The sequence below is a fragment of the Heterocephalus glaber genome, unplaced genomic scaffold (genome assembly GCF_053883595.1).
Source record: "Heterocephalus glaber isolate CG9 unplaced genomic scaffold, H.glaber_assembly_v1.0 deba00000546, whole genome shotgun sequence".
In the NCBI taxonomy this organism is placed as follows: domain Eukaryota; kingdom Metazoa; phylum Chordata; class Mammalia; order Rodentia; family Bathyergidae; genus Heterocephalus; species Heterocephalus glaber.
This window is the reverse complement of record NW_028258147.1, coordinates 40,571,982-40,594,293: the sequence shown is the minus strand read 5'-3', so window position 1 is coordinate 40,594,293 and position 22,312 is coordinate 40,571,982. Positions and strand designations below refer to the sequence as shown.

At 40.9% G+C, this 22,312-nt stretch overlaps 1 protein-coding gene across 5 annotated transcripts in view; it reads left to right on the top strand.

Annotated features, from left to right (window-relative positions):
* Slc28a3 (solute carrier family 28 member 3) overlaps nucleotides 1-18,735 on the top strand; it is a 107,491-nt gene extending 88,756 nt beyond the window's left edge. For 3 of the 5 annotated variants that reach the window (XM_087204790.1, XM_004862441.3, XM_087204791.1), the window contains 6 exons: nucleotides 5,821-5,989; nucleotides 6,701-6,898; nucleotides 11,622-11,703; nucleotides 12,283-12,381; nucleotides 12,616-12,736; nucleotides 13,675-18,734. In XM_087204790.1, the coding sequence (XP_087060916.1) occupies nucleotides 5,821-5,989; nucleotides 6,701-6,898; nucleotides 11,622-11,703; nucleotides 12,283-12,381; nucleotides 12,616-12,736; nucleotides 13,675-13,801 (796 nt within the window). In that variant the 3' untranslated portion in view covers nucleotides 13,802-18,734. Of the gene's footprint in view, nucleotides 1-5,820; nucleotides 5,990-6,700; nucleotides 6,899-11,621; nucleotides 11,704-12,282; nucleotides 12,382-12,615; nucleotides 12,737-13,674 lie in introns of all 5 variants that reach the window. The other 2 variants (XR_002388685.2, XM_087204792.1) reach the window with 2 other exon arrangements.
* Nucleotides 18,736-22,312: the final 3,577 nt, after the last annotated feature.

The window sequence follows — 22,312 nt, the reverse complement described above, 5'->3', positions numbered from 1 at the left end:
AACATAAGAAACAAATGGAACCCATAAAACGGACGCAAATAGATTTCCAGGAGATGAAAAACTCCATTGAAAGTCTACACAACAGAATGAGCCAATGTGAGGATAGAATTTCATATATAGAAGATAAGATTGCAATTAGTGACCAGGAAAGGAAAAATTGCTTCAAAATTAAAAGGGAACATGAGAAATCAATCCAGCAACTGCTAGATGATGCAAAGAAGAATAGCATAAGACTGATTGGGCTCAATGAAGAAACAGGAGAGAGTGCAGGTGACATAAAAAATCTCTTCACAGAAAGAATGGCAGAAAACTTCCCAAGGAGGGGAAAAGAGCTTGACATACAGATAAGGGAGGCATATAGGACTCCAAATAGTCTTGATCAAAAAAAATCTACACATAGGCATATAATTGTTAAGATTCCAGAAACACAACAGAGGAACAAAGTTCTACAAGCAGTCAGAGAAAAGAAACAAATCACATACAAAGGAAAGCCCATCAGAATCACAGCAGACTTCTCAACACAAACCATAAAGGCAAGAAGAGTTTGGAGCGACATATTCCAAGCCCTAAAAGAAAACAGCCTCCAACCCAGATTGATGTACCCTGAAAAACTATCTTTCAAAATGGATAGAGAAATAAGATACTTTCATGACAAAGAGCACCTTAGGAACTAGGTGAATATCAAACCAGCACTCCAAAGAATTTTACACAATATCCTAGGAACAGACATTGGGGATCACAACCCCAGGAAGCAAAGCAGAATGAATCCATCTGGCATGACAAGAAATTAAATGTAAAGGGGGAGAACCCAACAAAAAGAAAAAGTCATGGCAATGACAAGTCAATATGTTTCAGTTATAACCATCAATGTTGATGGTCTCAATTCACCAATCAAAAGAAATAGACTGGCAGAATGGGTCAAGAAGCAAAATCCAACAATATGCTGCATACAAGTAACAGACTTAATTCAAAAGGAAACTCATAGACTGAAAGTTAAAGGGTGGAAAACAATACTGCATGAGACGGGAACCTGAAAAAAAGCAGGAGTAGCTATCCTCTTTACAGATCAAGTAGATTTCAAACCAACACTGATTAGGAGAGATGAAGAAGGACACTACATCCTTGTAAAGGGAAGAATCCAACAAGAAGAGATGACAATCATAAATATCTATGCACCAAACACTAATGCACCCAACTATATAAAACAAATACTAACAGACATGAAAAGTCATTTATGCACTAATACAATTGTAGTGGGGGACCTCAGCACCCCACTGTCACAAATAGATAGATCAACTAGACTAAAAATAAGTAATGAAATACTAGAACTCAATCAAACTCTTGAACAAATGAACTTAACAGATGTTTACAGAGTCTTCCACCCCACAAAATCAGAATACACATTCTTCTCAGCTGCACATGGGTCATTCTCCAAAATAGACCACATACTCACACACAGAACATGTTTAAGTAAGTGCAAAGGAATTGAAGTTATCCCCTGTATATTATCAGACCATAGTGCGATGAAATTGGAGATCCATAGCAAAAGAAACTCAAAAAATTTCATAAACACATGGAAATTGAACAACACACTTCTAAATAACCAATGAGTCCCAGAGGAAATTAAAGAAGAAATCAGACAGTTCCTTCAATCAAATGACAAGGACAGTACAACATATTGAAATCTATGGGACACAATGAAAGCAGTCTTACAAGGGAAATTCGTAGCAGTGAATACACATATTAGTAAAACAGAGTGAGCCCAATTAAACAAACTGATGCTGAATTTCAAACTTCTGGAAAAAGAAGAGCAGGACAAACCCAAAGCTCATACAAGGGAGGAAATTATAAAGATCAGAGGAGAAATCAATTCAATGGAGACTAAGAGAATGATACAAAAAATCAATGAGGCCAAGAGTTGGTTCTTCAAAAGAATAAACAAAAGTGACAAATCCTAAGCCAACCTTATCAAAAAAAGGAAAGATGGCCCAAATCCATACAGTTAGGAATGAAAAGGGTGAAATTACAACAGACCTAGCAGAAATACAGAGGATCATCAATACCTACTTCCAGAACCTATACGTCAATAAGATGGACAACACAGAAGAAATGGACAGATTCCTAGATACATATGAATTACCAAAGTTGAACGAAGAAGACCTAAAAATTCTAAATGACCCAATATCAATCAATAAAATTGAAAACACAATTAAAAACTTACCAACTAAGAAAAGCCCAGATCCTGATGCTTTCACTGCTGAATTCTACAAGACATTTAGAGAGGAACTACTGCCACTACTGCTTAAACTCTTCAATAAAATGCAAAGAGAAGCAATACTCCCAAATTCATTCCTGGAAGCAAGCATCACCTTGATCCCCAAAGTAGAGAAAGACCCAACTGAAAAAGAGACCAATAGGCCAATCTCACTAATGAACATAGATGTAAAAATCCTTAAAAAGATACTGGCAAATAGAATGCAGAAGATCATCAAGAAGATCATACACCCTGACCAAGTGGGATTCATCCCAGAGATGCAGGGATGGTTCAACATATGCGAATCAATCAGTGTAGTACACTATATCAATAAAGCCAAGGACAAAAACCATATGATCATCTCAATAGATGCACAAAAAGCATTTGACAAAATTCAACACTCATTTATGATTAAAACCCTACAAAAAATTGGAATAGATGGTCTCTACCTCAATCTGATAAAAACCATCTATGAAAAACCAAGAGCCAATATCATACTAAATGGTCAAACACTGAAATCCTTCACACTAAAAGCAAGAATAAGATGAGGATGCCCACTATCACTACTCCTGTTCAGTATAGTTTTGGAAACAAGCCACAGCACTTAGACAAGGGAGAGAAATAAAAGGAATAAAGATAGGAAATGAAGAAGTTAAATTATCATTATTTGCAGATGACATAATACTGTATATAGAAGACCCCCAGAACTCCACCAAAAGTCTTTTACACTTAATAACCAAATTCAGTAGAGAAGCTGGATACAAGGTCAACACACAAAAATTGATAGCTTTCCTGTACAAGAACAACAGACTCACTAAGACAGAAATAGGGCAAACAATTCCTTTCACAATAGCATCCAAAAAACTGAAATACCTAGGAATCAACCTAACAAAAGAAATCAAAGACCTCTTTTCTGAAAACTGTAGCACACTGAAAGGAGAGAATGAAGATGATATCAGAAAATGGAAATCCCTTGCTCCTGCTTAGGATGGATCAACATAGTGAAAATGGCCATACTTACAAAACTGCTATATAGATTCAATACATTCCCAATTGAAATTCCAGCAGCATACTTCAAGGACCTTGAGAAAACAATACTAAAATTCATTTGGACCAAAAAGAGACCCAGAATAGCACAAGCAATTCTAGGTAACAAAGACATGGCAGGGGGTATCACAGCCCCCAACTTGAAACTATACTACAAAGCTACTGTGATAAAAACAGCATGGTACTGGCAGAGAAACAGACCCGAGGACCAGTGGAACATATTAGAAGATGCAGAAACAACTCAAGACACACTCAACCACCTCATCTTTGACAAAGGAGCCAAACACCCTCACTGGAGGAAAAATAGCCTCTTTAATAAATGGTGCTGGAAATATTGGGTTTCAACTTGCCAAAGATTAAAACTAGAACTATATCTCTCACCATTCACTAAACTAAAATCAAAATGGATTAAAGATCTAAATATTAAAATAGAAATGCTGAACCAGATGGAACAGAAGTTAGGTAGAACTCTTGAAGACATTGGTGTAGGAAAAGATTTTATGAACAAAACCTCAGGTGCCCATGAACTAGCACAAACCATCAACAAGTGGGATCTCTTATTAAAAAGCTTCTGCACAGCAAGAGAAACCACCAACAGTGTAAAGAGACAACCTACAATGTGGGAAAAATTTTGCACATGCTGTTCCTCGGACAGAGGTCTACTATCTAGAACCTACAAAGAACTCTAAAGTATCAGACCTCCCAAATTTGAAGACCCAATCCGAAAATGGGCATCTGAAATGAACAGACATTTCTCGAAGTAGAAATAGCAAATAAATACATGAAAAAATGTTCAGCATCACTGGTCATTTGAGAGACGCAAATAGAAACAACGCTGAGATTCCACCTCACTCCAGTAAGAATGGCTGCTATCAAGAAATCAACTAACAAATGCTGGTGGGGCTATGCAGAAAAAGGAACCCTGCTCCACTACTGGTGGGCGTGTAGACTGGTGCAACCTCTGTGGAAATCAGTATGGAGATACCTCAAAAACTAGGACTGAAAGTCTCATTTGATCCAGCTATTCCCCTGCTGGGTGTCTTCCCCAAAGAATTAAAAGAATCGTACCACAGTGATATACGTGCACCCATGTTCATAGCAGCACAATTTGTAATTGCTAAAACTTGGAAGCAGCCCAAATGCCCATCAACTGGAGACTGGATAAAGAAAATGTGGTTTTTTCAGTAAAATGGAGTACTACTCAGCCATAAAAAATGAGAAATTAGAGATATTTATAGCTAAATGGATGCACATTGAAGCAATACTCTTAAGTGAAATATATATTACACGCACATGTCAATACCAAATAGTTTCTCTAGTGTGAGAAACTGAAAGGCTAAATAAGGACTGAAAAGTATAATAGATAATGTGAAATAGGAAGGAAAGGAGCAAAGGGGAAGGGGACCTGGGTGGGGTAGGGGAAAAGAAAGAAAGCAATGGAATTAATATGAGAAAATGAAAAAATGGAAACAAAGTCTTTATAAATAGGGAGGGATGGAAGAGTTGAAAGGAGGGCAAGGAAAGGGGGAAAAATAAGATCCAAGAGAGATAATGTAAAGGTGCAAATTTCCAATGGTGAATGTCATTGTATTGTATACCTAAAATGTACCAATAAAATAAAATTTTTTAAAAATCCAAAACTTTTTGAGCACTGACAATGCTGCAAGTAGAAAATTCCACACTATTAGATTTTACTTCATGCCTGAAATTATTTGAAATATTGTACAAAGTTACATTAAGACCATGTGTATAAGGTATATATGTTTAGACTTGCATCTCACCCCAAGATATCTCATTATGTAAATATTCCATATTCCAAAATCTGAAATGTTTCTGGTCCCAAGCATTTCAGATGAATGATACCCAGCCTGTAGTATGATTCCAATATAAAGTTAGCAGTCATGCAGGATGATACAATGTATTGTTTAGGGATACAGACATGCAGGAAAATTGTAAAGGGACTAATAAGCAGATTTTCAGGAAGCAGTTACCTCAGAGACTAGAGAAGTGGGGAGATCAGGCAACAGCCCATGGGGACTCGAAGGTCATGTGACATTTCATTTCTTAAATGAAGTGACAGCAATACAGGCCTTCACTGAACTGATGGTGTTTTTACCATGGATATTTATAAATGTTCTCTGGTAGCTCCTTTTAACCCATAATTTGTATACCTGTAATATTTTATCATGTGCCCAAATTTCAAAAGTAGTATTGGGGCCGAAAGGTAGCTCAATGGTTGAGTGAGTGTTTGGAATGAGTGAGGCCCCGGGTTCAATCTCCAGCACCACCAGAAATAATAATAATAATAATAATAATAATAATAATAATAATAATAATATAACCCGTTAGATATTCCTTGCCCAACACCTGTAGTCAGCAATTCTAAGCCCCAAAGATTTTCCAAGATTTGGGTGAAGATTTTTACCAAGGTGTGGGCCTGAGGTTTGCCCTTTTATACTTTTGGTGTCCACTCACTGACCACTCCCTGGTAATTCTGAAATTGCTGTCCTTCAATAAAGTGATTCAAGGAATCTCCTAGAAGCTGCAGCACAGGGAGCCTCCTCGTCAATCCCTCTGGTGGCGAACATCGCTGCAAATCTCATCGCCTTCCTGGCCCTGTTGTCCTTTGTGAATTCAGCCCTGTCCTGGTTTGGAAACATGTTTGACTTCCCGCAGCTAAGTTTTGAGGTATAATTCTCTCACACCTCCTCCCTCTGTGTTGTTTCTGCCTGTCTGTTTACAATAACTCCCGACTATGCATATTGTAGAAGCTTCTGGGCTTCACCTAGCACCCTGCCCCTTCTCTATCTCCTCTCTCCTTCCCCCAGACATCTCCTGATCCCTTCTCCAAGAACCCAGGCAGCTTCAAATGACCATTCTGGCCTTGGCTCCTGTCTTAGTCAGTTTGCTATTACTATAACAGAACATCTGACTGGACACCAAAAAAATTAAAAAGAAGTTGATCTAGCTCACAGTTCTGGAGGCAAGAAGTTGAAGTTCAGATGGCACCAGCCTGACTCCTGTCAGGGGCCGTGCTGCTGAACACATGGAGAGAGGCAGAGCAGGCAAGCAATTGCACACCGAGAGAGAGGGGCAGGATGGAGGAGCTGACCTCTTCATAACCACCTAGTATCTCTGGACTAATCCATTCCAGAGAGGGCTAATCCAATCTCAGCATCATTACCCTGGGAACCAGACCTCAGTAAGAGTTTGGTGAAGACAAACTGTATTCAGACGATGCCAATTCCTGATAGATAACGTTGGGCAACTGAACATGAGGCGATTTCTTCTGCCTAAAGAGGACAGAGGCAATAAGAACAACCTTGTCACTGAAGATGATGCAGAAGAACTAGAAGCAAATCACTATTCTAACAAAATATTTACTTCTGTCTTTTGCAGATAATATGCTCCTACGTCTTCATGCCTTTTTCCTTCATGATGGGAGTGGACTGGCAAGATAGCTTTATGGTTGCCAAGCTCATTGGTTATAAGACATTCTTCAATGAATTTGTGGCTTATGAGCACCTCTCCAAGTGGATCAGTTTGAGGAAAGAGGCTGGACCCAAATTTGTGAATGGGGTGCAGCAATATATGTCAGTGAGTGAATATCCCAATTTTTCTGTGCACTCCTTCATCACATATATGTCAACTAGTTACTTATGCTTCTGTGTGTCAGGCACTATAACTTGAGTTATATCAGAGAGCAAAACAACTACCCATTGTGATGCTCATAATGTTCATAGCACCTCATAATTTTCAGTTCTGTTGTACGTGTGTTTCTATGCATATGTATGTACCAGGGAGACAGGCGGAGAAGGAGAGAGACAGCAAAAGAGGGAGAAGGGGGATGGAGGAAAGAAAGGGAGAGGGGAGGAGAGGAAAGGACAGGAGAGGAGCTGCAAATCCACTGTGATGGTTTACTCCCAAGGATATAAATACAAACTCAGAGTCACATAAGCTGGAACTGGAAACAGTAAGTCAACAACTATTTTTTAAATGCATTGTGCATTTGAATCAACATGCAATGTGGTAGGTACTAGGGCCACAGCACTGAGGTTAGTCAGCTTTGAACTAGGTGACAAAATACCTAAGGTAGTCAACTTAAAATGAAAAAAGTTTGTTTTGGTTCATGGTTTCAAAGGTCTCAGCCCATGGTCTGTTCTGTCCCCTGCAAGGGCGTGCCCTTAGGGCCCTGACACCCTCCCACGAAACCTACCTCCCAGGAACACCACAGGTCTGGGGCCAAGCCTTGACACATGGGCCTTTGGGGATACACAGGCTCTGCATTATAGCAGGCCCTGTCTTCATGGAGCTGGTAGTCTGATTATCATGAAGGTCTTTTCTTTGCAGCTGACAGGATTGCTATGAGCTCTGAGAATCTGCATAAATGCAATATAGTGCCTGGCCATTCTCAAGAGAAAGTAAAACACTATTAGTCAGCTTTCCCATTGCTGAACACAACACCTGATACTCAGAACTTTAAGGAGGAGAAACATAGTGGGGCTCACAGTTTCAGGGGATTTAGTCCATAGTTGGCTGGCTGCAAGGCAGAAACATCATACCAGAAGGGCTTGGCAGGAAAAAGATGCTTCATTCAAGGCAACCAGGAAGCAGAGCAGTGCCAGAGAGGAAGGGGTGAGGGACCAGACAGACTCCATAGCCACACCTCTGTGACTTACCTGGACACACTTAGAAATACGCTCACAAATACCCCAGGCAGATCCCAGAGCTGCCACCTTCCACCCTCTCCTCTCAGTGCCAAAGGCACTACCACTACCATCCAAAGGGATTGGAGAATGAACAAGCTCAGGTCTGTGATCTGAACACACTGAGTCAAACACCCTATAATCATGTCAGAGCACCAGATCAGTAGTCTACAAAGAGATGCTCACATCCCTCTGGCCTCTGAAGGGATGAGGAATTCAGCTGAGGCCATTTGTGCAGCTGAATCTCCAACTTCTCTCCCCCTGAAGAACAGGGTTGTCACATATGACAACTCTAATGGAATTGTGAACATTTCTCACCACAACTCACTGAAACAACCTTTTCGAAGCTAATGTCCCAAGCAGGTATTAAGTTTTAAAAAGGAAGTGGAGGAAAAGCATCCTGCCTGAGTGTTGAGCCTGCTCACCTTAAACACCAGCACCTCCCCTCAGCTTCCCAAAGACCAAACATTCAGATTTCCTCCATCCATTCACATGTCTCGCAGGCAACTCCAGGAGAGGACTGACTTCTGTTGTGCGGCCGGGTGTAGTTGCACCCACAAGTCTGTTAGGCACAGGGCTCGGGTTTCTTGTCTTTCACATGTTCATTCCTCAAGTAACCTCAGTGGTTCTAAGCCAAGTAGCCTCATTGTTTGGATCCCACCCAAACCGATTTGTTTCCCAGCCAAAAGAAAACAATAGGCTAAGTTAAGTGAAATATTTTCTATCCCCTACTACTAGTTGCCAGAAGAGAAAATAATTCTGTTATTAAGCCAAGAGACCTGCATCTCTCTGGCAAAGCTGAGCGGTATTCTGGAAGGGTTGTTAAGAAGGTAGAGACAGAATGTGGAGCTGATTTAAGTTTGGGGATGAGCCCAGCCAATGGCAGTTGCACAGAATACATGTACACAAGCTCAACAGCTCCCACTATTGCTGAGTCATGAGAAGAACAGCATTTTGTGACTCCACGTTCCTGATTTCCAACCAACAAGATGGGGATCTCTGCTCCCAACTAATGAGTGGTAGAATGTGTCCCAACACTATCCTGAGACACATCTGCTACAAGGATGAAGCTCGCCATGTTGGTCCCAGAGACAAAATCCCAGTGACATCCTTGAATTATGTCCATTGCTTAAGTCCATCTAAGGTAAGAGATCAGAATGTACATTAGCACCCACATACAGAGAATGAGCCCTTTTGTTACTGCATTATTTTCTCCTTCTTAAACATAATACCTTGTACATTTACATACTATGTAACACAGGTAATATATGCCCTAATATAGAAGTCAAAGTGTACAAAAGGAAGCCAGGTATAAGAGAGCACACCTGTAATCCCAGCCCTCAGGAGGTGAATCAGGAGGATCACCACAAGTTCAAGGCCAGCCTGGACTATATAGCAAGACCCTATCTCAAGCAAACAAAAACTACAAAAGGTATAGAGGAAAAGCAGGCCCTCTTCCCTATTTCTCTGCCACCTTTCCCCTCTGCCCCAGCATATTTAACCTTGCTGTTTGCATTCAGTGGCACATACCAAACACCTTTCCACATCCATGCCTATGGCACAATGCTCTGCTGCATAGCATATCACAGTTTGTCTAACTGTGCTGCCCCTTGCTGAGGAACACTGTTAGCCATTTCTTGCTGTTAGAAGTGGTGCTGCTGTGGTCGTTCTTGTATGTGTAGCATCTTTGGTTGCACACAAGGAAGCTACTGAGCCTATCATTAGTATTTCCTTAGTGCAGTGCGTCTTTCCATCACATAACCTTTCACATTTGTGGACTAAGGCCCCCAGCCTCCTCTTCTTCTTTTAAAACCATTCATGGCCACATGTGTATATTCCCCACCCAGATCCCCGGATAAAGAAAGGAACCACAGGCTCCATATGCCATCTCTCTGCCCCCACAGTCTCTAATAATAAGTGTGCCCATTTTTGAAGCCAATTGAACTAAATGGAAAGCACTAGATAGAGTAGGGGCCTGATGGCCTTTTCCAGGAAGAGCAGACTGCACCAATGCTCAATTTTTTTTTCCTGCCTGCTATATGCACCTCTTACAAAAATACTAACAAAGGACTTTTCAGAAGCTGTGAGAGGGAAGAGGGACCTTAAAATCAACAAAAAACTTACCACGATCACTTGAGTGTTGAATGTGATCTTTCAAAAATCCAGTAAGCACAAGGAAATAAAAGTACAACAGTACTTATAAAGGTAGTGTTTAGTTTGTTCTTTGAAAAAAATTATAGATTTTTGGAGATATTAGAAAAGAAAATGATAGCCCCAATCATGGGGGCATTTTTGCCAGATTGGGTATGCCTCTGATGAACAACAGCCTTGAATCTTCGGAGCCTCCCAGAGTCGGTCCCTCTGCCTGAGGGAGGATTGTCTCACCCAAGCAGCACTTCCTGATTGTTGAGATAGAAGCCATGGGCCTGTGCACAGGTTTCCAGATCCACTTTCCATCTCCCCACTGCCTTGTCAAAGAACTTCCCTTCCCTCACTCCCAGGTGGGCATCCTGACATTCCCAGGGCCAGGCAGAGCTGGGGAAAGAGGTAAGTATACACCAAGGCCAAATGAGTTCCAGTGTCTGAGAACTGCATTTTTACTAACAGGTTTCCTTAATTTCCCACAGGATCCTTCATAGTCAACAACTCCTCCACCCCAAGACCAAGTGCCAGGCAGTCAATGATGTTTCAATCAGCAGACCCATTAGCATGCCTGTTGTTGTACAAATTATTTTCCTTTTTCTTATAGAGCAGTATTCCAGTTTGTGGATATCCACAAATTGTTTTCCTATTGAAGTTGTTTTAAAGTGTGGTGCTATTATGAGTAAAGCTGCCATAAATATTCATACGTAGCCTCTTCACAGGCATGTGTTTTTATTTCTCACAGGAAAATTGTTGAGTCATACAAGCAGTGCTTGTATAACTTGATAAGGATCTGCCACACTTTCAAAAACAGGCTGTGCCATTTTACATTCCTATCAGCAACATATGAGATCCGGTTGCTATCCATGCTTAGTATTGTCAGTCTTTTTCTAAACTTAATGGTATCTCTTTGTGTTTTTAAATTTGCATTTCCCTGATGTTGACTATCTTTTCATGCGTTTATTGGCCCTATATATGTCTTTTGTGAGGTGTCTGACCTCTTGATCCATTTTTCCTTGAGTGTTTGTCTTCTTATTGAGTTATAGAAGTTTATAGAAGTTATAGCTTTTTATATTCTGAATAAGTTCTTTGTCAAATAAACATAATGCAAATATTTTCCAGGATCAATTTTGTATCTCCAGCAACTAATACCATGCCTGGCACATGATAACAGGTTGCCAGGTCATATGGAATGTTAGAAGTTGTTAACAAGCAGGAAGTAGCATTTCTAGAAGCCAATGCTTCCAATTCCATATGCCCTTTAGAGAGTCTGAATCCACCAAGCTGCCTGCCACTCTCCCTTGAAATTCCAGGGCAGGAGGTAAAAAGAGTCCAGGAAGCCATGGACAGTGGTATTGGACAGCATGTTTATTGCTATTGATTCTGTAGTCGCAATGTGAAGCCCAGCAGGGATATCAAATTTCTTAGGCTGAGGCAGTTTATGTCACAGCAGTATTTATGCTTGCTTACAGATTCGTTCGGAGATAATTGCCACTTATGCCCTCTGTGGTTTCGCCAATTTCGGTTCCCTAGGAATAGTGATCGGCGGACTCAGTAAGTGAAAGAATATTCTTTACCAACAGATGTGACAAAAACATACTTTGGATCTCCATCTTGCTCTGTAACATTACTCATGTCAGAAGGAAAATGGCCCTGTAACAGCAGAAAGTTTTCAGCTGTATTTTCTTATCCATGTTCTGCAGTATAGTTTTCCTGTAAATACCCAGGTTAACCTCAGGGAAGATTTGCTCAAAAGTATGGACACTTTTGCCACCCCACAGGCAGCACAGAAAGTACACCTTACAAGTTGATGCCTGTAGATTATAGCGGCTACCCAAGAAATATCCCTAGGGCATATGGAAGTTTGATGGGAAGTGCTGTGCTCATCAGTGCTGTCTGCCATGTGCAGAAGCAGATGGGGACTGTTGGGCTGCCCATCATCTCCCTGGTGGAGCCCAACTTCAACCTATTTGCTTTGCTATGCTCATGAGCCCTTTGGATGGAGCTTAGGACTTGTTTCTTTCCAACAAACCTGAAACTCCAGTCCCAGAACAATTTTCAGAGGCTACAGATTTGGGTTTCTAATCAGTAACCTCAACAATAACCTTAAATACCTCTTTTCATGTTTTGCAGCATCCATGGCTCCTTCCAGGAAGCGTGACATTGCCTCCGGAGCCATCAGAGCTCTGATTGCAGGGACCACTGCCTGCTTCATGACAGCCTGCATCGCAGGTGTGGGATCCTGTCCTGGCTGTCCTGGTGCCCACAGGACAGCAGCTTTGGGGAGGCAGGGTCTGCAACATGTACTGCAGCATATGCTGCTGTAAAAAGCTGAGAGTCGGCACTGCTGTCAAGCATATGCAAAGCTAGATGTGTGAAGCGGGTGGAGAAGCCAAGAACAGAAGGAGAATTCCATAGCTTTACTAGTTATGAAAATACAATGAATGACACTCTTCCCATTTCTAGGCATACTCTCCGGCACTCCTGTGGATGTTAACTGCCATCATGTTTTAGAAAATGCTTTCAACTCCACTTCACCTAGCAACACAACCAGAGTGGTATTTTGTTGCCAAAGCTTATTGCCCAGGTATTGTATTCTTGATTATAACTTCTTTATACTCACTTATTAATAACCAAATCTGACCTAAAGACCCTTTCACCTACTTTTTAGCTTTCTTACTTTATTTTAATGTAAGAACTTGCACAGAAATTGTAACAATCTTTTGCTTTGACTTCTGTTGGATAAGGCTAGGAACTGAAATACTCAATAGCACTGCTTAAGCATTTAGTATGCACGCAACCATGCATTAAGCACTTTGTATGAAGTAATGCCCTTATACCTTGCAATCTCTGCAAAAGCTGGGCACCATTCATTTTCTTTTTGTTTTGTATTTGATATAATAGTGGCTTAGGGAGGTTGTGTCCACTCAAGCAAAATTAGCACCGGCACAACTGAGAGAAAAATTTCAGGCCCATCTTCCCATGAAGCCTATCCCTGCCCTAAGTTACCAATCCCCCATAACCAGCATACCTCTTTCCATGTTTGACAGCATCCATCTCTCCTTCTAGAAGCACGACTTCTACTGCCTTCCTTCCTGTGCCTCTTTCCTACTTCCATAGCCTCCCTTTCAAAGCAATCAAGGTCTCCCTGACAACATGGTGAGGGGCCATGGTGTATAACAGGCCACCAGTGACCCAGGCTGGTCACCTCTACCCGCTGCAATTTCATTCACAAAAATCAATATCCCCCCAGCTGCTGTCCTTAAAGGGCAAGTGCTTTATACAGATTGATTCTATCCCTTCTGTGTTTACTCTAGAGGAAGAAGGGGGGAGTCTTTGAGGCCACCTAAAATTTGAGGGCCAGAACTAATTCCCTGGGGCCTCTGTTGTTCACCCACCCTAACGCAAATTCGAAGAAGAAACTCCATTCCCTGCTCTGTGCCATCCCAGCGTGTTATTGTCTCCTCACCTACTTTGTCTGCTGTCCAAGGCTCAACTAACTGCTTCGTTCTACCTTTCCTCTAGCACTGTGCTCAAAGGGCCTGGCCAGGTCATCCCAGGAGGAAATAGCAGCCTACACACCCTGAAGGGCTGCTGTAAACTGCTGGCTCCACCCACACTCAACTGCAGCTGGATCCCGAGTGGATTCTGAGTGCAGCCACTTTTCCAGTGAAATGCAGTCTGCAGATGCTGAATTTTCTGCTTTCAGGAAAAGAAAAGCTGTCATCCATAGATTGATAACTTCCATCAGCTTGAATTGTGAAGAAAAAAGAAAACAAGTGTGAACCTTTCAAAGCTATAATCTCTCTCTCCTACCCATCCCTCCAGCTCACCCTTTTCCTACTGAGAACTACTAAAATATCCCAAACCAAGGCCTTACCTCCGGTCCCAACAATCTAAGGTTTTCTAACCTTAGATTTGAAAGACATTTCCTGAGAACACAGGTATAAATGTTGGCTTCCAACAACCAGGCTAGAACTCAGCCATACACTCTAAGTATCTGAATGAGTTTCTAAATAGTCCAGAATGACTTGTTTTAAACACATCTTAAGTAAGGTCACTCTGCATTAACTCTAGCTTATCTGAAATATCTTGAATTTGAATCTTACATAAAGGAAGGATAATCAACAATCACTCCTTGGCTGCCCTTCCCAAGTCCTGCATAAATCAGAAGTCCTTCAGAAAAGCATGGAGGTCCCAACAAAACCAGGACCTAAAGGCCGGGGATTTAGCTCAGTGCTTCCAGCGCCTGCCGAACGAGTGCGAGGTCCCGAGTTCCATCCCCAGTACCAAAAAATTAAAAGACAAACAAAACCAGCACCTAAGACCCTTAAACTTAGAGAGTTGTGTACATCAGTTTAAGCCAGGGTTTCAGTAACAAACAACCCAACAACCTCAGCTGTTTTCAAGTTTATCTTTCACTCATATCACATATTCGTAATAGTTGACTTTGGCCATAATCCTTATGTTGTCTTCATTTCCAGGACCCCTGCTAAAGAAGCAGCCCCTGTGTGGGGCATGCTGGTCTTAGAGAGGGAAAAGGAAATTGGAGGCAACATGGTGGCTCTTAAAACTTCTGCTAGGAAATGACACCCTTCACTTCCACTGGCCAAAACAAGTCCTATGACAATGTGATGTCAGTGACCACAGATGAATTGTCCTGTCACAGGGAAGGACAGTGAATACTTTATAGAAGTGGTATGATACACCACAAGGGTGCATGATTCCCCTGTGTCCCTTCAAGAGTCAACCTGATATAGAACATAGCCATAGACCTCTTCACATGCAAATTTATATTCCTGGTAACAAGACAGGAAAACAGACTTCAGTCAGAAAGACATCAAGAACCAACTAAGGAAGAACAAATCCTGACTGAAGTCTGAACTCCCTCCACAGATGCTCCATAGACCATCAGTACCACACTTGCCTGATGGATGTTGGTATCTCTGCCAGAGATGCTGGTGGAGAGTTTGTGACTGAGAAGTGCATCACCTGCTTTCAGGAACATGAAGAGCAACCACACCATGTGGGAAAACAGCAGTGCCTCTGAGTCCAAAGGAAGAGACTCGTAAAAAAGGTTCTGCAGTACCTTAAGTAATTTATTGTGATTATATTTTCTCTTCTGTTCATGCACAAGAGTAATTTTTCCACAAAATCCATGTGTATATAGGTGGGGTTTCATTCTGGGTTTTGGTGGTAATAGGAAAGGAGACTAAATGCCAAAAAGACTTTTTCTCTGAAGTAAATAAACCAAGATATTTCTAACTTTTAAATTATTTGTATCTATTCCTCTTGGGATCCAATGTGCCTTTCCAGCCTTAACAGTATTTTAGGAAAAAATATTTGCCCCTTGTTTTTAGTGTTAAGCTTCATTATAGCCTCTAAGACTATTCAAGAATGTCAATTATTCATATTTTGTTCTTCTTTGTCTTCAATAGCTCTTATTTCATCAGTAATCTATTGTAATTCTTTGCATATTTCTACTCCACTATATTCCTGAAAATCTCTCTGGGAATCTCTTTGCTGCTTCCAGTGTACCTGCCTGGCTAATTTTTAAATTCTGTCTTGTCATTATTATTCCTTGAATGTTTGTAGCTCTTCTGAGGATATTTGTTTTAATTATTCAGAGGAAAATTTAATTACAGTGGATCCTCGAGTTATGACTAGCCTGACATATGAACAACTTGGGAGGGAGGGAGTTCAACTATTGCTGTAATTTTGCTCTTTTTGCTTTGGTGTGTATATATGTGGTATTGGGGATTAAACCCAGAGTCCCCTGCATGCTAGGTAAGTACAGTGGTAAGTTAAAAAAAAAAGTACAGTGGTGCCTCAGTTCATGAATGCATTTGAGAACAATTTTGTTCACAAACAAAAGCATTTGAAAATTTTTGGTTTTGTTTGCAAACTCTGCATTAGGTGACAAACACAACCACAGCCATCTTTCTTGCAGGAACAAGAAAGTAGCCATCTTTTCCAGAATCATAGAATGAATTAAGTTTGTGAATTTAAGTACCATTGTACTCTACAACTGAACTACATCCACAGCCCTTTTATATTTTAATTTTGAGACAAGGTCTTGCTAAGTAGCCCAAGCTAGACTGAAACTTGTCATCTTCTTGCCTTAGCCTCTTGAGTATCTGGAATGGATGAATTGACTGATGAGTATTACCACCCCCATGATCCAATCACCTTCCACACACATGAGACTTTGGGGGGACACTTTAGATCTAACCCATAAATTCTGTCCCTGGCCCCCAAAAGATTCATGTCCATATCATTAGGCAAAATGCATTTAGTCCATCTCTAAGTGTTCTCAAAGTCTTAACAGTTCAGCATTGCTGAAAAGTCCAAGTGCAAAGATTCTTCTGACTCAAGGCAAACTCTTAGCTGTGAGCCCCTGTACAAATCAAACAGAAAGTTAATGCTGATTGAAATTCCAACTATATATTTTACAGAACTAGGGAAAATAATCCAAAAATTCATTTGGAACAAGAAGAGACCTAGAATAGCAAAAGCAATTCTAGGCAACAGAGACATGGCTGGGGGTATCACAATCCCCAACTTGAAACTAAGCTACTGTGATAAAAACAGCATGGTACTGGCAAAGAAACAGACCCGAGGATCAGGGGAATAGATTAGAAGATGCAGAAACAACTCCAGACATACACAGCCACCTCATCTTTGACAAAGGAGCCAACCACCCTCACTGGAGGAAAGATAGCCTATTTAATAAATGGTGTTGGAAAAACTGGATTTCAACCTGCCAAAGATTAAAACTAGACCCATACCTACCACCATGAACTAAACTAAGATTGAAGTGGATTAAAGATATAAATATTAAGATAGAAACACTAAATTTGTAGAAGATAAATTAGGTAGAACTCTTGAAGACACTGGCATAGGAAAAGACTTTATGAACAAAACCTCAGTAGCACGGGAACTAGCAGAAAGAATCAACAACTGGGATCTCATCTCATTAGAAAGTTCTGCACTGCAAGAGAACCACCAACAGGGCTAAAAGACAACCTACAATGTGGGAAAAAATTTTCAGCAGCTGTACCTTAGACAAAGGACTACTATTTAGAATATATAAAGAACTGAAAAAAATCAGACCTCCCAAATTCAAAGACCCAATTCAAAAATGGGCATCTGAAATGAACAGACATTTCTCAGACGAAGAAGTAAAAGCAGCAAATAAATATATGAAAAAATGTTCAACATCACTTGTCATTCAAGAGATGCAGATGAAAACAACACTGAGATTCCACTTCACCCCAGAAAGAATGGCTGTTATCAAGAAATCATCCAATAACAAATGTTGGCGGGGCTGTGGGGAGAAAGGAAACCTTCTCCATTGTTGGTGGGAGTGCAGACTGGTGCAACCACTGTGGAAGTCAGTACGGAGATACCTCAAAGAACTAGGCTTAGAGGTCCCATTTGACCCAGCTATCCCCCTGCTGGGTATCTTCCCAAAAGAATTAAAAGAATCATACCACAGCGATATATGCGCACCCATGTTTGTAGTGGCACAGTTTGTAATTGTTAAAGCTTGGAAACAGCCCAAGTGCCCATCAGCTGGAAACTGTATAAAGAAGATGTAGGGGAGAGGTTATAAAATGGAGTACTACTCAGCCGTAAAGAATGAGAAACTAGAGACATTTATAGCTAAATGGATGCATATTGAGGCCATATTCTTAAGTGAAATAAATAGGACACATACATGTAAATACCGAATAGTATCTCTAGTGTGAGAAACTGAAAATGTAAATAAGGATTAAAATGATTAAAATGAATAATTGATAATTTGAAATAGGAAAAAAGGTCCAAAGGTGTAGGGGTGGCAGGAGGGGAAGGGGAGAGATCAGGTTACAGTCTGGAATCTGGAAAGAATCCATATATAGATTGTGTTTAAAACTATAGGAAGAGATGTAGATAGAGACTAGGCTGGAGCTCATCAGTGGGTTAGGAAGGCAGAGTCACTGAGATCAAAGGACAGAAGTGTGTGTTTCCAGAAGAAGCACATACAACTATGTACGGTACACATTACTTGATAGTGTGATAAATGACTGTTACTGTTTTAGGTACTCATCATAACATGCTGTGGTTTTCATCCTTTAGAGCATAATCCTACTGATATAAAAGAGTTTACTGGAAAACAGTGTCCTGCTATGCCAGTGGTAGCCTCATGTATCTCGTGTTTAACTGCGCATTTGGATAACATCAAGGGGCCATCACAGGTGACTGACGTATACCTTCTCAGTTTGCACTTAGAAGCTGGCACTCTGTGTGGTACTTTGTGATACACATGGATGAAATTGCCTAAAACCATATTTCTCAGATTATATTTCATCACGTGTCACATGACTGTATTGAAATTTAAATTTTAAAAAAATTGGCCTATGTGGAGTCTACTAGTTAATTAGAATTTTTTTCAGACCACTATTTGTTCAAAATTAGTTTTGAAAATCTTTCTAAAACAAATCACATCCTTTGATGTCTTCTTAATGCTTGAGATTTTCTTTTAATTATATGGAAAAATGTTTACGCACTTTTCAGTTTTGCTTTGGTTGAGTCCTATTATATTTAAATATTATTATAGTTTTTTCCCTTGCATTACTTTTCTTTGAATAATTTTAATTTTTGTATATGTGTATGTTTAGTGAATGATAATAAAGTTATACATTTAAAAAAAGAAACAGAAAGTTAAATCCAACATCTGGGTGCCTTGGCAGTTGAAGTCTACCTGGCTTGTCTCTTGGGCTGGCTCCCCTCATTGCCTGCAGCTTTCCTCAGCATGCATTCCACATTCTTGGCATATCCAATTTCCCAAGGTCTCCATGGCATCTTCAGCTTAACTCTAAGGGCTTCATGCACTGCCCTCTCAGGCGCACATTGCCTGGCCTTCCGGACATTCTTTTGAAACCTGTGTGAAAGCCTCTATAATTCCACAACTTTTGTATTCTTTATGCCTATAAAACCACCGCCACATGGATGATACTAGGTTCTACTGCCAGCTCAAGCAGTAGCCAGGCCTCCTTGGATCATGGTTGCAATGACCTCAGAGTGCCTGGATGGCTGAGCATTGTGAACCAAACCCCAGGGAACCAATTCCTTAGGTGGCCCTTCTCAGTCAGGGGTCCCAAGGACTCTCTTCTCAAATGAAAGGTTTACACCTTTGAGCCTGTGATGGGTGGGGTCTAGCTGATTCTTGAGATGCTTTTGAGCATCTTTCTTATTGTCCTAATACAAAGTACTTGGCTTCTTTTTAATGCTAATCTTTTCAGTAATTACTTTCTCCATGGCCCCAACTTTTTTGTTGTTGTTGTTTTATTTTATTAGTACATGTTTGCAGCACATGCAGTTTACAATCAATCATCTTGGGGAGTGGGCATATGTACATACTACACCTTATTTCTTGTTTTAAATCCCCCTTTCCTTCCCTTCCCCTTACCCCTGTCTAATTCCCTTATCCCAATTTTCATTCTTGTTGCCACTGTATTATTAATCTTAGTTCATGTTATGAAATATAATGTTTACATTCATTTGGATTATTAGCTTCCTGTACATGGCATATTTTCGTTCTACTTATCTTCCCTTCCCCTCCTCCTCACCCCTTGCCCTTGTTCCCTTGGACAACTTCCCTACTGCAAGAGACCCGTATCCTTGTTCCTTTCTATGCATCCTTCATTATTCTCTTTGTTTATACTTTGCCTCACTCAAATGAGAGATATCATACAATATTTAAGCTTGTGTGTCTGTTTTGTTTTACTCAACATTATATTTTCCAAGTGTATCCATTTTCCAAATCCCCAGCTTTGCAGGTGCTTCCTCTCTGGTGGAACAGCAAACTTTTTACATCTGCTTTTTGGTCCTGATTCTCACTGTAGATCTGGCAAAAAGCAGTCCACAGTACCTATACCACAGCCCAAACATTGGGCTTCCTTGAAATTTCCTCCACCAAATCAATTACCCTTGGTCTCCTGCAAAGTCACAGGACATAGGCAAAGTGAAGAAAAATTTTCTCCCAGGGTGTAATACACATGGGCTCCAGTCAAACTACTTATGAAGTGCTTACTCCCAACTGAAACCTGGTCTTTACTCTCCATGTTCTTATCAGCATTCTGCTCTTCTGACTTCTAACCAAAATCACTCATCAGGCTCTATTTACAACATTCTAAGGCTTCTCCAGCCTGCATCTTCAAACTTTTCCATACTCTTCTCAAAAACCAGTTCCAAAGGTTTATGAACCATGTGATCAGGCACAGTCACTACAGCAACCCTACCTGTGGTATCAATTTTTATATTTGTCACTTTATTGTCACTGGTACACAATACCCAACACCCAAAATTTAATGGAGGAGGGATTTATTCATGGTTCAGAGCCTGACTGACTGGCTCCAATGCAGAAACAGCATGGTCGGAGGGCATGCTGGAGCAAAACTGCTCAAACATGGCAGCCAGAAAGCAGAAAGAGAAGGGAGGAGCTGGAGGCAAAGATACACCCTTCCAGGTCAGACTTCTAGTGACCTACCTCCAGCCAGGCCCAACTTTCTAACAGTACACTCCACTACTGAACTTATCAATGGATGAATCCTCTGAGGAGTACAGTGCTCCCATGATCCAATTATCTTCCAAATACATGAGACTTTGGGAGGGAACATTTCAGATCTAAACCATAACATTCTCTCTGCTTCCTGGCTAACATGTGATGAACAGGCCTCTACCACTAAATGCTCCTGTCATGTCATACACAGACCGAAGCAACAAGGCCAAATGACCAGGGACTGAAACTTCTGAAATTGTGAACCAAAACAAACCATCTTCTTTAATAATTGATTATCTCCACCGGAGACCACCTGGTCATGCAGACTCCAGCAGCCCGCCCCCCACCAGACACCATGTAGCACAGAAGCCGCGTGCACAGCATCTGAATCCACAGAGCAGAGGTGCCAGGGGGAACATAAAGGCCATGGTTATGAGCCCCAGAAGATAGAGCAGAAGTGAACAACAGAAAGGGCCTTTCTGACACTCCTCAATGAAAATTGAAGCCCACTGGGAAAGTGAAGAAAAACTCTTCAAGAAAAGCACACTGGACCATCATGGTTGGTAAGTTGGTGGGATCAGCACCTCCCATAAAATTCTGGACTCATATAGGGTAGAGGACAGCTGGAACCTGCAGTAGAACCTTGCAGAGGATAATCCTTGGACCTTGCAGCCAGAAATCAGCCTGAATCTCAGTAGACTACAGGTGGCTTGCTGAGACTAATCAACTTAGACCTGAACACTGCTGCCCACATTGCCTACCAGGACAGCAGAGACATATCCTGAGGAGATCTTTTTTTGTTTGTTTGTTTTCTTTTCTTTTCTTTTCTTTTTCTCTCTCTCTATCCCTTCTGGCTCTAAATTTCTCTCCCTCTTTGTTCCTGTTCCTGTACCACTCTGAATTTTTTCTGTCTCTCTGTCCTCTCTACTATCACTTTTTTTTTTGGTACTGGGCATCGAACTCGGGTCATTGCGCTTGTGCAGCAGGCAGTGAAACCACTGAGCTAAATCCCCGGCCCTCTACTATCACTGTTATAGGAAGGTGAATACAATATCTAGCCTCCCTATTATTGTCAGTTTGTCCAGTACTTGTCTCTGTTCTTTCCCCCTGCTTTCTCCTTTGGTCTTCAACAGATCCCCACAATTTGCATGATCTTCTCATGTCCTCTAGCCTGACCTCTAACCTTTCCCTCTTCCTCTATCTCTCTGCCACTTTCTCCCCAACCCCTGCTAAATCCTTATCCCAAAGGGTAAATTTGCTATACTGAAGGTTTCACTTACTACAAACATATTTTGGGCTGGCCCTAGATTTTGATCTAGCTTGCCCAGATAAAGATGACAGATTAACTGCTACCACATTCACATTTTCTAACCTGTGTTTGATGCTGATTGTGTCAATTGAGCTAAGATGTTGTGATTGATCTAATCAGTTGTCCTCTCTGGTATACTGAAAATGAGATTTCCCAAGAGTTATTACAGACTCAAAGCCAAAAAGGTCCAGCTATACCTGGAAGATATCTCTAAGAAGCAATCACTCCATAGGGGTTCTAAACACTAATAATAAAGATACTCAAAATAAGAAATATTAGAGAATCAGCCCAGGAATTAAAGCAAAAAACAG